The 14261-nt window shown below is 36.1% G+C and overlaps 1 protein-coding gene across 1 annotated transcript in view; it reads left to right on the top strand.

Annotated features, from left to right (window-relative positions):
* Nucleotides 1-13636, top strand: part of Sim1 (SIM bHLH transcription factor 1) — an 85090-nt gene extending 71454 nt beyond the window's left edge. Inside the window, exons 10-11 of the mRNA XM_028773630.1 lie at nucleotides 5812-6211; nucleotides 8082-13636. Coding sequence (XP_028629463.1) covers nucleotides 5812-6211; nucleotides 8082-8812 — 1131 coding nt within the window. The 3' untranslated portion in view covers nucleotides 8813-13636. The remainder of the gene's footprint in view (nucleotides 1-5811; nucleotides 6212-8081) is intronic.
* Nucleotides 13637-14261: the final 625 nt, after the last annotated feature.

Below are 14261 nucleotides of genomic sequence, written 5' to 3' on the forward strand. Positions count from 1 at the left end.
CATCACCATTTACATTGGTCAGAAGTCCATCAAACATAAATTGGTGATATTTCTGTGGACCTACTTTTGTGTACTTTGTAATGTTCTGTTAGTCTGATCACTTGTTTATTGCTATAGAGTAGGGGCCTCAGGCAATAACCTACTTTATTCAGAGTATCAGCCGCAGGTAGAGACAAACTGCATATGACAAAAGCATGTTTTTTCATAGAAACATATAAACAACAACAGCCAGTTGTTAATAATCTGAATAATCTGAAGCAAATTCACTCTTATCCACTACACTTGGGGGCGTCATGAAAACACATACCAAGAACAATTTTGTGCTTTTGAAGAAACTGGCTTCATAGGAAGGACTTGTCTTGGTTTTTTTGGAGTTTTTTCACAAACACTCAGCTTTCTCCTCACATGACTTCATTCCTGTCCAGGGGTCTAACAATCACCTATGTCTCTAGAAATTTTTTAGTAGTGATACAGTGTGTCTTGATGTTAGATAGACAGTTTATCTTATTTTGTTCTTTTTCCAGTTTTTAACAATTCTAGTTACTTTTTTATTCACATAAATATGCAACTATCAAACTTTAAAAAACTTCTCAACTATTTTCTCTTTATTTCTTTTAATTTCTGTTCTTTTAGGTGGCTTTATCCTATTTTCAGTTCCCTTCATTGAATTTTTTATTAAAATCTATTTAGTTTTCTACAATACTTATTTATGCATTGAGGAATTGGGTGGGAAACCCAAAGAATTACATATATGCTCATTAAGCTCTGTGCCCCTAAATACAACCCCAGCCATGTGGTAGGTATTTGTGGTCCATTTCTAAATGGATATGTCAGATTCCTAATTCCAGGTAGCACCTAGTTCCATGTGTGGCAATGTGTGTATGTTTGTGTTTATATGTGCAGCTCCAGATGTTGGGTTATATTATTTAACTCAATTTAGAATGATGCCTTAAAAGTTTTCTTTTTAGCATTATTTGACTAGAATTTTATTACTCAGATATTTCTATTTCCATTTTTGTGTTTTCTTCATACAAGTTTTTTTTTTAATGAAATTTAATCATCTCCCAATTCCTTCATGCTTTGACATAGGACACATGTTCTAATCAAATAATGGCTGATAATTGTTCAAAAATTAAAAAGGAAATATTTCAAATCAAACAATGAGGCTTTAGTGTTCAGAACAATGTTTAATATTGAGTGCAATTCATTTTAAAAAGAAATTGGGGCAAGAAATGATAGTGCTAGTATTAATTCAAGCCCTAGGGAAGTAGAGGCAGGTGGGTCTCTGAATTGCAGACCAGTCTGATTTACATGTTGAGTTCTAGGACATTTAGGACTATATAGTGAGAACCTATCTCACAAAACAAAACAAAACAAAACACACACACACACACACACACACACACACACATACACACACACACACTCAGACAAAAGCCAACGTAAAACAAAAAACGGAGTAACTATGAATCAGTTTTATTTTTGTGTGCTCGTAAAAGTTCACTCATTTTTCCTAAAATGCAAACATTTATATCTGAACTTCATCTGTAGTATTAAGGCAGTTTAAGCTCATGGGCTAAGAGTGCCACCCTGCTCTGCTGCTTGAATGCCTCAGGGCAGTGTCTTTACTGTTGTAGTTTCCAGGCTATTGACAAGGGGTTTCCTCTCAGATTCTTTTCAGGTGTTATTGAAATAAGTACTTCATGTATGCCTGGGTTGCCTCCCATTGGATTTCTTCATGAGCACTACATAGACTATTCTCTGCTGTGATATTACTTTCCCATATACATTCAAGGAAAGCTTTGCCCACTCAACACAGCTCAGAAATCTTGACTAGAATACTTCAAAAAAAAGTCTAGTTTATACTTTTACAAAAACAAGTGATGTTTGGGTTATCCCTAGCTTGGGACAGCAGAGATGTCTGAGCCTCTTCGAGGTAAGCATTGCTGAAGAAGACACAGACGTCATTCAGTTCCCCAACTCAGGAAGACCAGGGTTTTTCATCCTTGTTTTGCTGTAGTTGCTATTTTGTGGGAAGAGACTGGTGTGTCTGGGAGAGTAGGCTTGTGGCAGGGAGTTGTGATATAGGGACCAGAACTCAGGCTGCCTTGGTGTCTTCCATGTACAGTCATGCTAGGAGACAAGTTGGTCTTCTTTTTCTTAGTGGAAAATGCTGATTGCTCTGATTATTCACTTGGAAAATAACCGAAATAAAATAATAATTAGGATTGCCATTCCTAATTCTTAGAATTATTGAACTTGGAATTTGTATTCAGATTTGTCCTGAGTGTGTCCCCTATTAACATAGTTTTTGGTTGCCTGACAAGAACCTGGGTGCCCTCATCTCTCTTCCCAAGTGGCCTGAGTAGAGTTGCTTGCTTGCATTCAGGTGGGAAGGGTCATGCTCAGGGTGGGCCTGTAAAAGATGAGACATTTGCTTTGTTATATGAAAGGCTTAGCACAGGTTATTTGTTCAACCAACTAGTGACAAAGGTAGAGGAACCCACATCTCCGTGGATCACTAGTCCCCTGGTAGGCTAGTAAAGAAAGTGTGCCATGGACTTTCAGCATCTATAAAACAGTGCTTCCTGTCTGAATATATAACATTGTATTTAACATTGGTTCCTGTTTTTTCTCACCTCTTTCAATTTTTTTCTTTTCTGTGTGTATGATTTTGTATGTGTGTGTGTGTGTGTGTGTGTGTGTGTTCAGGTGTATATACAGATAAATGCGTCCCACAATGAAAATGTATAGTAAGAGGGCAATCTTGGCTGTTGGTTCACACCTTTCTCCTGCCTTGTTTGAGAAGAGTCTTGTTTGCTTCTGTGTGTGCTGGGATAACAGATATACAGTGTTGCATGCATTGTTTTACATAAGTTCAGGGGATTATAGCTCTGGCACTCATTTTTGTATGACAAACATTTTATCCACTGAACCATTTCCCTGGCCATCTCCTTTCTTCAATGACAGTGTTTGACTTCAAGTATAAAATTGTGCTTTGGAGTCTAGGTTCTTTGAAAAACAAGAATGAAAACAAGAGATGTTTAATATCTGCATTAGAGTGGTTATGGAGACAACCACATGATAAATATAGGTAGACATTAGCATACAGCAAACAAATATCAAGTTCTCAATAAATTATCATGCCATATAATCTCTTCTATCTAAATTATGAAATTAAGGAATTAAGAATTAATTAAGAATTAATTCTTAATTAATTAAGAATTAAGGAATCTCTGTCAGAAATTAATATGCTACCATTTTATGAATTTCTTTTTGCCATTTTTCTGTATTTCTTTATTTTCATTGAAAATACTTTTTTCATACACTATATTTTGATTATATTTTCACCCTCTCCTAACTCCTCACAGACCCTTCACCTACACCACTCACCCAACTCCATGCCCTTTCTTTCACTTTAAAAAACAAATGAACAAAAAAATAAAACAAGGAAAACACACACACACACACAGACACACACACACAAACAATGCAAACCAAAATATGCAAGCAAAGCATAAAGACCAACAAGATTTTAAAAAGCCCAAATAAAGCAATATGAGACAAAAAGCCTACAAAAAATACCATTGAGTTTGTTTTGTGGTGGCCAACTACTCCTGGGCATGGAGCCTACCATTAAGTGTGGTTAATATAGCCAGTAAGACTGCATTGGAAAAAATAATTGTTTCTGTGTAAGCTGGTATCAGTTGTATATAGTTTTGTGGTTAGATGTGGGATCCCCCTCTTAGTACTGGGACACTGTCTGGCTTGAACCTAGGCAGGCCCTGCTGTGTGTGTGGCCACAGTCTCAATGAGTTTATATTTGTACCAATCCTCTTGTGTTTTCTTTGAGTTATCTATTATATCTGGCTCTGAGAATCTTTCTACTTCTTTTTCTCAATAGATACTTGATCCTTGAGGGGAGCAGTTTAATGAAGACATTTCATTTAGGACAGACTGCTTCAAAGTCTTTTTATTCTTTGTACATTTTTCAGTTCTGTGTCTTCATGGTAGTTCTCATCTAGTACAAGAAGCTTCTTTGATGATGGTGGAGTAAGACATAGAACTATTAGTATAACAGAATGTTATCAGGAATTATTTTCTTGCCATCGCTGCAAAATCATAGTACTTGGTTTCCCACTAGGTCTATGGTCTGTATAGTCTCAGGTTCTTAACCACCTAACAGTGTCAGATATGGATTCCACCTCATGTAAAGGGCCTGAAGTCCAATCAAAGAGGGTTGATAACTCCTACAACTTTTGTGACTATTGTGCCACTATTGTACCAGCATATCTTGTAGGCAGGTCACTGTTGTTTGGCTCATGGTTTGTGGCTGAGTAAATGATTACCTTTCTCCTTTTGTAGCATGTAGAGTACCTTCCAGTACCATGTATTCTAATATACTACCAATTTTATGGGAATTGAACTTCAGTCAGCAAGAGAAATAACATCTGTGGACCTTCTCTCTAGCCCCTGGATAATTTGTGCTAAACTGTTAACACTCTGAATCCTGTGCCAGGTACATCATGAATACAGCAGAATAGCTATTAAATACTGCCCTAACTCAAGTGGCTTAGGGAGACCCTGAAACTGAGCACACTTTCACAGGAGGTCTGAGAAACATTTTATATTTTGTTTTGTTTTTTTAAATAAAAATTTTATTATTATTACATGTATGTTTGTGTGCACCTATGTGTATGGGTATGCTGTGAGTGTGGATATACCACACTGCATGTGTACCACCATGTATATATGGAGGATAGAAGGACAACATGTAGGAATTGTTTCTCTTTTTCTGCCATGCAATTTGGGGATTGAACTCAGTTCTATGCAGCAAATGTTTTTACCTACTGAACCATCCTGCTGGCTTGAATTTTACATTTTGTTTTAGTATCTGATGCTATAGTGGAGAGAAGGTGATCAGCAGAATTCCATGATCCTGTGTGTAACTGAACTTCAGAAGCAAAGCTGTGAACAAATCCAGCTTACATGGGACAAGGCATTCAAAGTTACATTGCACTTGAGTTAGGGCAGTATTTAGTAGCTATTCTGCTGTATTCATGATGTTCCTGGCACAAGTTTCAAGTGTTAGCAGTTTAGCACAAATTATCCAGGGGCTAGAGAGAAGGTCCACAGATGATATTTCTCTTGCTGACTGAAGTTCAATTCCCAATACCCATGTTGGGTGGCTCACAGCCACCTATAAGTCCAGTTGCAGGGAATTTAAGGTCTCTGGCCTCCATAGGCACTCATTCTCACACCCGTATGCCACACTCCTCCCCATATACAATTAAAAATAAATAAATAAACAAATAAAAAGAATTTAACAAAAAGATTAAGGCTCAGAACCCTTGTTATCTTAAGCTTTAGTTTTTATCTTTTTCTAAGAAGGAACATGAAAAGCAAGTTTTAGGGTGGTGGTATAGAATTTGGCTTTGAGTTTTGATTTTGTTATTCAGTACCTCCTTGTAGTCTTGGCCAATTGTTTTACTCTGTGCCTTATCCATATAACTGAGGACACTGACATTGCACTGAAGGATTATTAGAACTACCTGGGGTAATTCACTTAATTCAGTGCCTAGGACTTTGATGTTTGCTATTTATTTTTATTTCTTCCAACTGCCAGGGGGATTTTCTGTATAGGCATTAGCTAATTAAATTGTTCAAAGTTAATGGGAACCTTAATGATACAGCAAGTCTTATTTTGGCTGCCTTAGGCCTGTGTGACCTTTGGTACTTACAGAATGAAGGCTGTTTTTGTTTAACTAATTTATTTATTATTGATGTTGTCCCTTGTCCCTTTGGTTTCAGTATTCGGGATTCCACACTGAAAGATCGGAATCCGACCATGATAGCCAGTGGGGTGGAAGTCCCCTGACTGATACTGCCTCCCCACAGCTCCTGGACCCAGAGAGGCCTGGCTCTCAGCATGACTTGTCCTGTGCATACAGGCAGTTCCCAGATCGCAGTTCGCTCTGCTATGGCTTTGCGCTGGACCATTCCAGGCTGGTGGAGGACAGGCACTTCCACACCCAAGCCTGCGAGGGAGGGCGGTGTGAGGCAGGCAGGTACTTCCTGGGAGCACCACCTGCTGGGAGAGATCCCTGGTGGGGCTCCCGAGCAGCTTTGCCGCTTACCAAGGCCTCCCCGGAGAGCAGAGAAGCCTATGAGAACAGCATGCCGCACATCACCTCCGTCCACAGAATCCATGGTAAGAGCTTGAAGGTCACCAGATTCCCAGCAGGAGGCTGTAAAATGTACACTAAGTCTATTCAATTTAAGTATATTTATTTTGGTAGTGTTAACGTATTTATGACAGACGAGAACAAAATGCATTTCTCATTTTAAAAACCATAAAGAATATAATTTAAGACACAGTGATTTATAAATTTGTGGCCATAGATTTTTTTTCCCGTGTCATTTACCTCAGTATCCTCACACAGCAGCTGTTTATCAGCGAGGGCAGTATTGTTATGTTGGAAACGACAGTTTTTGCTTAGTGGACTATGACTTTGCTCATAGATGTTTAGATTTTCTTGGAATCAGTTACCAGTAACTGCCTCCCATCACTATGACAACCAAAACACCAAGTTGAAAAAAGGTAGAGAAAGCACCAGTATTTTCATCTTGGGATAGATTCACAGCTTCCCCAGCACATAGAAATGGGCATTAGAGTTAGAGGTTTGACAATTGGCACTACTTTCTCCAAACTAAATTATTCTGTAAATTACAAAGTGAATTACTTTAGTAATTACTTTCTTCAAAGAAAATGTGTTAACAAGAAGAGTCTATTCCAGTAATTCTAAATGTGGATGGAGATGGATCTTTGATAATCTCCCCATTTATTAAAAGTCAGTGACATTATGAAGGCCCTTTCAATACTCCCCTGCTCTTGGCATGAGAGCAGTGTGAAACCATGTCCCTTTGCACAGGCTCCCATTTACAGATACTTCTGTGAATAATTTTAGCTTCTTTCTATTGCTGCCTTTTATTTTTCTGTTTTTCCTTTGAATAAACAATCTGTTATATACCAAGGAACATTTTGGTAGTCTGATAATGGAAATCCAGGGCAAAGGGCAGTTACTTTGTAGATAAAGGTGGGAAGAAACACTCTGGCTTACCCTCATATGGTTTGGAAGAAAATGTTAGAAATAAAACAAATAAAGAAGAAAGGAAGTAATGGTCTGTGTGATACAAGACTCCTCTGCAGTCATAAGCAGTTTGCAAAGCTGTTATGTCCCTACCTGCTTTTCTTTTTGTTTAAAATTTTATTTCAGATTGAGGGTAATTCAGTTTATGAAATGTATTTTCCATGCATCACTTGCCAGGGTTAGTTAGACTTGCATCTTTGGCTCAGAACAGGTTGTTACAGAAAAATACTAATGTTCAAGAGCCTTTTTCAGAAATGAGATATGTTTCTGTTTTAGAATTAACCAGGGTTTCCATTGTTACCTCTGAAGCTAATGTGCTTACTCTACTATTGATAACAAAGTATTTATATTTTTGATTATGACAATATATCTCTATGGCTAAATCATCTATCTGTCCATATACCCATATACAAACATTTTTGTGAATGCCTAATTTTCTAAAAACTAACAGAGCTTTTTTAAAAATAAACTGAGAATTATGACTTATTTAAAATAGTTCACCTTATGCATTTGTCTTCTTTAAATTAAACTGAAAAGAATTTCTATGCATCCATGTAAAATAACGGTGCTCTAGAAAATAGCATAAAGCAAATTGTATTTATCTTTCTCATAGTACTTATAGATGTGTAGGTCCAATAACATAAGGAGAAATATGAATGCACTTACTGTTTCGCTGATATTTTCAACTCATGAGTGAGGTTTATATTATAAAAAGTTTATAAATGTTATCTTCGATTAAAACCCACTGATTACTTTTGAATCCAACATGCATCTGAATCCTAGTACAAATGCCCATATTCTGTCATATATAAACCTGTTTCTGTTTCCAATATTGTATTAAAATGACAGATGTAAGTTTTTTTCTTGGAAAGAAATGCACTTGTGTGTGTGAATTTTGACACCACCTACTTTTTACTTTTTGTGATGTAGGTCGAGGTCACTGGGATGAAGATAGTGTGGTCAGCTCTCCAGACCCTGGGTCAGCCAGTGAATCCGGTGACCGATACCGCACGGAACAGTATCAAAATAGCCCACATGAACCTAGCAAAATTGAAACTCTCATAAGAGCTACCCAGCAGATGATTAAAGAGGAAGAGAACAGATTACAGCTAAGGAAAGCCCCTCCAGACCAACTGGCTTCCATTAATGGAGCTGGGAAAAAACACTCCCTCTGTTTTGCAAACTATCAACAGCCCCCACCTGCAGGTGATGTCTGCCACAGCTCAGCTCTTGTCAGCACTTCACCGTGTGACCATATCCAGCAGAGAGAGGGAAAGATGCTCAGCCCTCATGAACATGACTATGACAACAGCCCCACTGCACTGTCTCGGATAAGTAGTCCCAGTTCTGATCGCATTACAAAGTCCAGTTTAATCCTGGCTAAAGACTATCTACATTCAGATATGTCTCCACGTCAGACAGCAGGGGATCATCCTGCCATCTCTCCAAACTGTTTTGGCTCCCACCGGCAGTATTTTGATAAGCATGCCTATACATTAACTGGTTATGCCCTGGAACATTTATATGACAGTGAGACTATTAGAAACTATTCTTTGGGCTGTAATGGTTCACACTTTGATGTAACTTCCCATTTAAGGATGCAGCCAGACCCAGCACAAGGACACAAGGGAACATCTGTTATAATAACTAATGGAAGTTGATGTTTTTCTAAAATATTTTGTTCTTCAAGGGTCTCTGAAACATATTTATAGTCTAATCCCTCCATTAGCAACATTTACTATGCCACAGATTGTTAGAAAGCCTAAGTTAAATTTTAAGGTTATTTGATATCAATTCCTGTGAATAAAGGAAACACAGCACCAACATTCAAGGTTATACACAGGTAAATGAGCTAAAATGAATACAGAAACTGGCCACATATTATAGAGGAACTATAATTGATTTGTTTGAATTGAAGAATATTAATGCAAATTAAGCATATATCACATGGAAGGGCTGATAAATAAAATCATTGTGTTATAACAATCTAGTAGAACTACACACAGACCACATGCTGCTCAGAAACTTCTATGTACACTTCTCATGCATAAATATACAAAATGGCTACTTTTCCTTATCGATCACAAAGAAGCAAGCATTAGTTCCCAAAATAACTAAGGAAGAATGGGATGTGTCTCTTAAACCAACTTCCCCTTCTTCATCTCAAACTAGTCCACACATTTGGTTCCGGCATAAATTACAGAAATGGTTCTGGCTGTGGTACATAAATGTGTTTTTACCTGGTATCCCTTACAAGCAATGAGGAAAAGGTGATTTTTCCACTTGCTTTTAAGTTAGACATAGATCAGGATTGTATTGGCACAACAATAAGGAATCTTCTAAGTCATACCACTGATATTTTGGGAGATACATAAGAAATGTGGCCTACTTAATTTTATGTGGCTCAGTGAAGGAAAGCGCAGAACAGAGTAGAGTGATACAAAATCTCCAAACAACTTTTAAGGTGGAGGTAAACAACATTTTGGCAGCTAGTGTACAAAAGACACTAAATACGAAATTTAATCAGTTCACGCAGACAAAGTGCTGGTAAGCACAAAAGTAACCAAAGAAGATATGTAAAACACTACATGACAACAGGATAAGCATTTAAGAACATCTCAGAGCAGCTAGGTAAGTGTGTCAGTATGTGGAAAGCCTCAGGAGAGAGTCTAAGATAAAAGCTTAGGCAGTGGGACAAGTGGTTCAAAGGGTGCTGGGGGAAGCCACAAGGAAAATGTTGACTTTCTTTGCTGTTTGTAAACTAAGAAAATAACACACTTGCTCATATGTTCATGTGGCACAGTAGAAATTCAAGTGAACTGTATGCCAAGAGCTCCATTCTGACCATGTCTTTCACTTAATTAGGGCTCATAACCAGTCCATGGTTCTTGGTTATCTGGTCTGAAAGGCAGCTATTGTCCACGGCCATGTGATTCATTGATAGGCTAAAAATAAACTTGTAAGCAGTTAAAACTCTGCTATAAATTTTCAAGACTGATGGTTCTGGATTTTCTATTCACAAGCAGAGGTCTAGATACTTTGTTGTTTAAGCCAAGTGTGGGCTCTTTCAAGAAGGAAGAGTTACAGGCAACATTCTCTTAGATGCAGCCAAATGTAGGTGCTAGAAATTTATGAAAGGGAAGAAAAATAGTAAAATTTATTTAATGCACTATACTCTAGTATTCAAAGAAAAATGACATGTGTGGTTGGAAAAGTTTCATAAGATAATATTTTTTAGAATTCCCATGCCTGTGACTCTTGTCATATTTAAGGGGGAGGGTGGACTTGATAATTATGAAAATATTACATAGCATTGGACACTCAGGGATTAGTACTGTATTTTCATCACTCAATAAGATAATTTGGTGGCAGTCTGTATGACAGTAAGTTGAGAGGTGAATAATGGGTTGTTTGTACATGAGAGAAGAGGTTACATAAAATTAAACACTACTTGGGTATAACAGAACAACATTGTCAATGAAAACAAGGAAACGTGTAAATCAGTGAGAAATACAGTTAATGTACCTAAATATACTTTCAAAAATATTCAAAGGAAAATTAAAACTAAATTTTTAACTCCATAAGAAAAATATTCAGTAATTTTGGGAAAATTGTGTCAAAGAAACTCAAAGGACAAGTGATTTGAATAAAATGTCAACATGAAGGAGGTTTTCAGGATGGTGAAGGTTTTACAGAATTCTATAGATCACACAAATATCTGATGAATATCTATTTTGGGCAGAAAATCTCTACAAGTAGGTTCTATTGCTGGGTAGGTATACATTGGTGCATCAGAGGTACCTTCTGAGAGATACTTGTCACTAAAGGAATTCCAGCAGAGTTTTTATGTAGAGAATAACTCACACAAGAATAAATTGTGATCTCCACAGACAAAGCCTAAAAAGGAGGAACAATGCTTCCCAGAATGCCATAAGTAATATTTTTAAAAGAGGATAGATTCATTTCCATTACATTTTGCTTAACAATCTTAGTAGATTGGCCCATTTAAAATACATTAACCATTAAACAAATGTCAATTTTGCAGTGGCAATTTTATAATGTTTTATATAATGCTTCATGGACTCACAATATATATATAGCTTACATTGTTTTACAGAATGGCATGATTACTATAAACGACCCAAAATTAATTGATATTTACAACTAGGTGACTTCTTATTGTTTGTGTAGTTATATAAAATTAATTTGTAATCTACACTATTTTGTTCTCTATAGAAACATATTTGCTCATAAAGAATGTGCCATCTGTCTTAAAAATATGAGATGTAAAAATATGGGATGTAAAATACATTCCCAGTAACTTAATCAATTAACGTTAAACTTCAATTTGCTTCATTTTTATTTCTTGACTTTCCTATCTTTACTAAAAAATGGAAAGCCTAAGAAGCATGTTTCCTTCTATCATTTTAGGGATTCATAAAAATATGTTACATACAATTATAAAGAATTCCACACACAGTTCCTTAGTCTCCATGAAGCCCATTCTATCTGGAAATATTAAGAATATCTCTGATACCCATTTGCTTGTTTTACCAAGATAAAATTTAAACCTGTGGATGACCAATGAAATACATGTTTCTCAAATTTTCCTTGGGGAAATTCTGTTAAAATTGTTTCTGAGAACATACAGTTGATGAATTCCTTTTTGATGTATTTTTAAGGTCAGAGACACTATAGGCCAGACATTTATGTGTGCTTCAGCCCCACAAATCTTTTGACATCACATGCAAAATCTAATGTGATAATTTTTTAAAAACTGTACTTGCCTGTACAAGACACTACAACAGAACTGATAGACACGCAAAACCAGACAGGTTGTAATAAACAATTCCTTCAGTGTTTATACAGAAAGCCACTTATTATTTCTTGGTTATAGTTTATAGGGTTAGAGTATTCCCAGTAAGTACTGTTCTTAATGCTGTCTGTACACTGCAGCCACATACTGCCTTTGGGCAGAGAATCCCACTTAAAATAAGCTTTAATGAGATCTCCTAAAAAGGATAATATGTTCCATTGTCCTTTCTTTTATTTAAATGGGGTTTAATTTTAACATAAGATTATTTGGAAGATATGAATAGCTATTTTAAAATAAAATGAAATTTCCCTTCACCAAACATCTAGATAATGTAAGTGATAGTATACTTGGGGACACTCTGAATACAGACTTGCTATGTTATAACTCTATCTCTTACTCTGTATTTCTCTGTCTGTTTCTCTCTCAAAACCTGCTAATGACTAAGCTATCGGTGTGCTCTATTAGTACTAGCAGTAACTGGGAGCGACAGAGTGAGAACTGAGTACTTGACTGGGAATCACTCACCTTACCACTGTGATATAGTAATCCTTGTTAAAAAATTTTGAATGTCTTGATTTGAGCTCTTAGTTCATTCAAATGACAGATGTAGACACACATCCAATTTTCTGAACGACTTAAAAAAGAGAGTGAGTCCTCCAAATATGTAATTGAGAATCCATGTAAATGCCAGGTTTTTGTGAATAAGGATTTCACTGTAGGTAAAATCTGTTGGCTAGCTCTTACTGTGAAAATATATGGTGGATACAACATGCTAAATTTTATGTGGGTGTCAGAACAGCTGCGGATACATGTAAGTGTATCATAAATAGAAAATATTCTTGGGGGAAAGTTTTGTGTGGTATTTATATCTTGTGCACAAAGGTTGTACGGGTAGTGCTTAAATTCAAAAGGTAAGATGGCACTCAATTCCATATAGACATTTGTTTCAAATTCTTTTTCTAAAACTGTGTGCAAAAAGTACACACACACACACACACACACACACACACACACACTATGACTTCTATCTTACTTTGAGGATTTAAAAATGTGCTATATGCAATGTATGATGATTCGCACAAGAAATTCTAATTGATAATTTTAATCTAAGCATTGTAGTTTTATGTACTGGGATTTGCTGTGTGAACTTGCCCTCTTAACCTAGGTAAGAGGACTTTGTCCTAATCTGCTAATCTTAGACATATATTGTCATTTTCTACCCAATAATTTTTATGTATTTACATTTCAAAAGAAATGAAATTGGCACGGACAAATTTTTTACAGTAATTGTAACTTTTTTTCAAAGGAACAGATTTCAAAAAGAAAGAAAGAAACCAGAGGCACTTCAAGAAAGATAAAGTATTTTATGCTTGTTTTTTGACTGACATGATATAAAAAGGATTATATTTGTGAGAGAAGATACTGGTTCGAAATACCCTCTTGCAATGTATAGTTTTTAGTGATATTGTAGTATAAACTTGTAATCTGAACTTTTACTTTGGAATGTAAAGTAGGAAATAATAGCTATGTCAATGATATCTTGCAAAGTGTCCCCATTTATAATTATTTATATTGTAAATAGCTTTCTGAAGTAAAATTGAAGTTAATGTGCATAAAATGTATTTATTATGTGAGGAATTTTTGGTTTAAAATATAGTTACCAATATGCAGTTTGAGTCTGAGTCATTCATCGAAAAAATATTCTTTACAGGACAAAAAAGATTTGTCAGCCAGACTGGTGATCTACAGAAATGACAGCTATTTTAGCTTTGGATTTGGTGGGGTTGGACAACTCTCTGCAAACATTCTCTCTATGCACAGAGACACAGAAATACAAGCTTATATACCCATAGTAACTATTCCACAAAGGGTCTATTTTGTTAGACTCCAGAGCGTGGTTTCTTAGTGTGTCCTCAGGATATTTTCATCAGAACTTATTTTTCCTTTATTGAAAATAGTTTTTTTTTTGTACAGTGTATTCTGATTGTGCCTTCCCCAACTCCTCTCAATTCTTCCTCACCATATCTCCATCCAGATCAATACATTTTCTGTCTTTCATTAGAAAACAAACTGGCATCCAAGGAACAATAATACAATAAAATAAGATAAATAAGCACAAGAATTGCACATAGATACAGAGACACATATATTCACATACACAGGAAAGAAATCTCATAAAACCAGAAGCCATAATATACACAAGAAGGTCCTATAATATGGGGGTGGGGAATTTCCCAAACTAAAAATTAAAAGCAACCCCCCCAAAAACAAACAAACAAACAAACAAACAAAAA

Source organism: Grammomys surdaster, unplaced genomic scaffold (genome assembly GCF_004785775.1).
Source record: "Grammomys surdaster isolate TR1022 unplaced genomic scaffold, NIH_TR_1.0 232, whole genome shotgun sequence".
In the NCBI taxonomy this organism is placed as follows: domain Eukaryota; kingdom Metazoa; phylum Chordata; class Mammalia; order Rodentia; family Muridae; genus Grammomys; species Grammomys surdaster.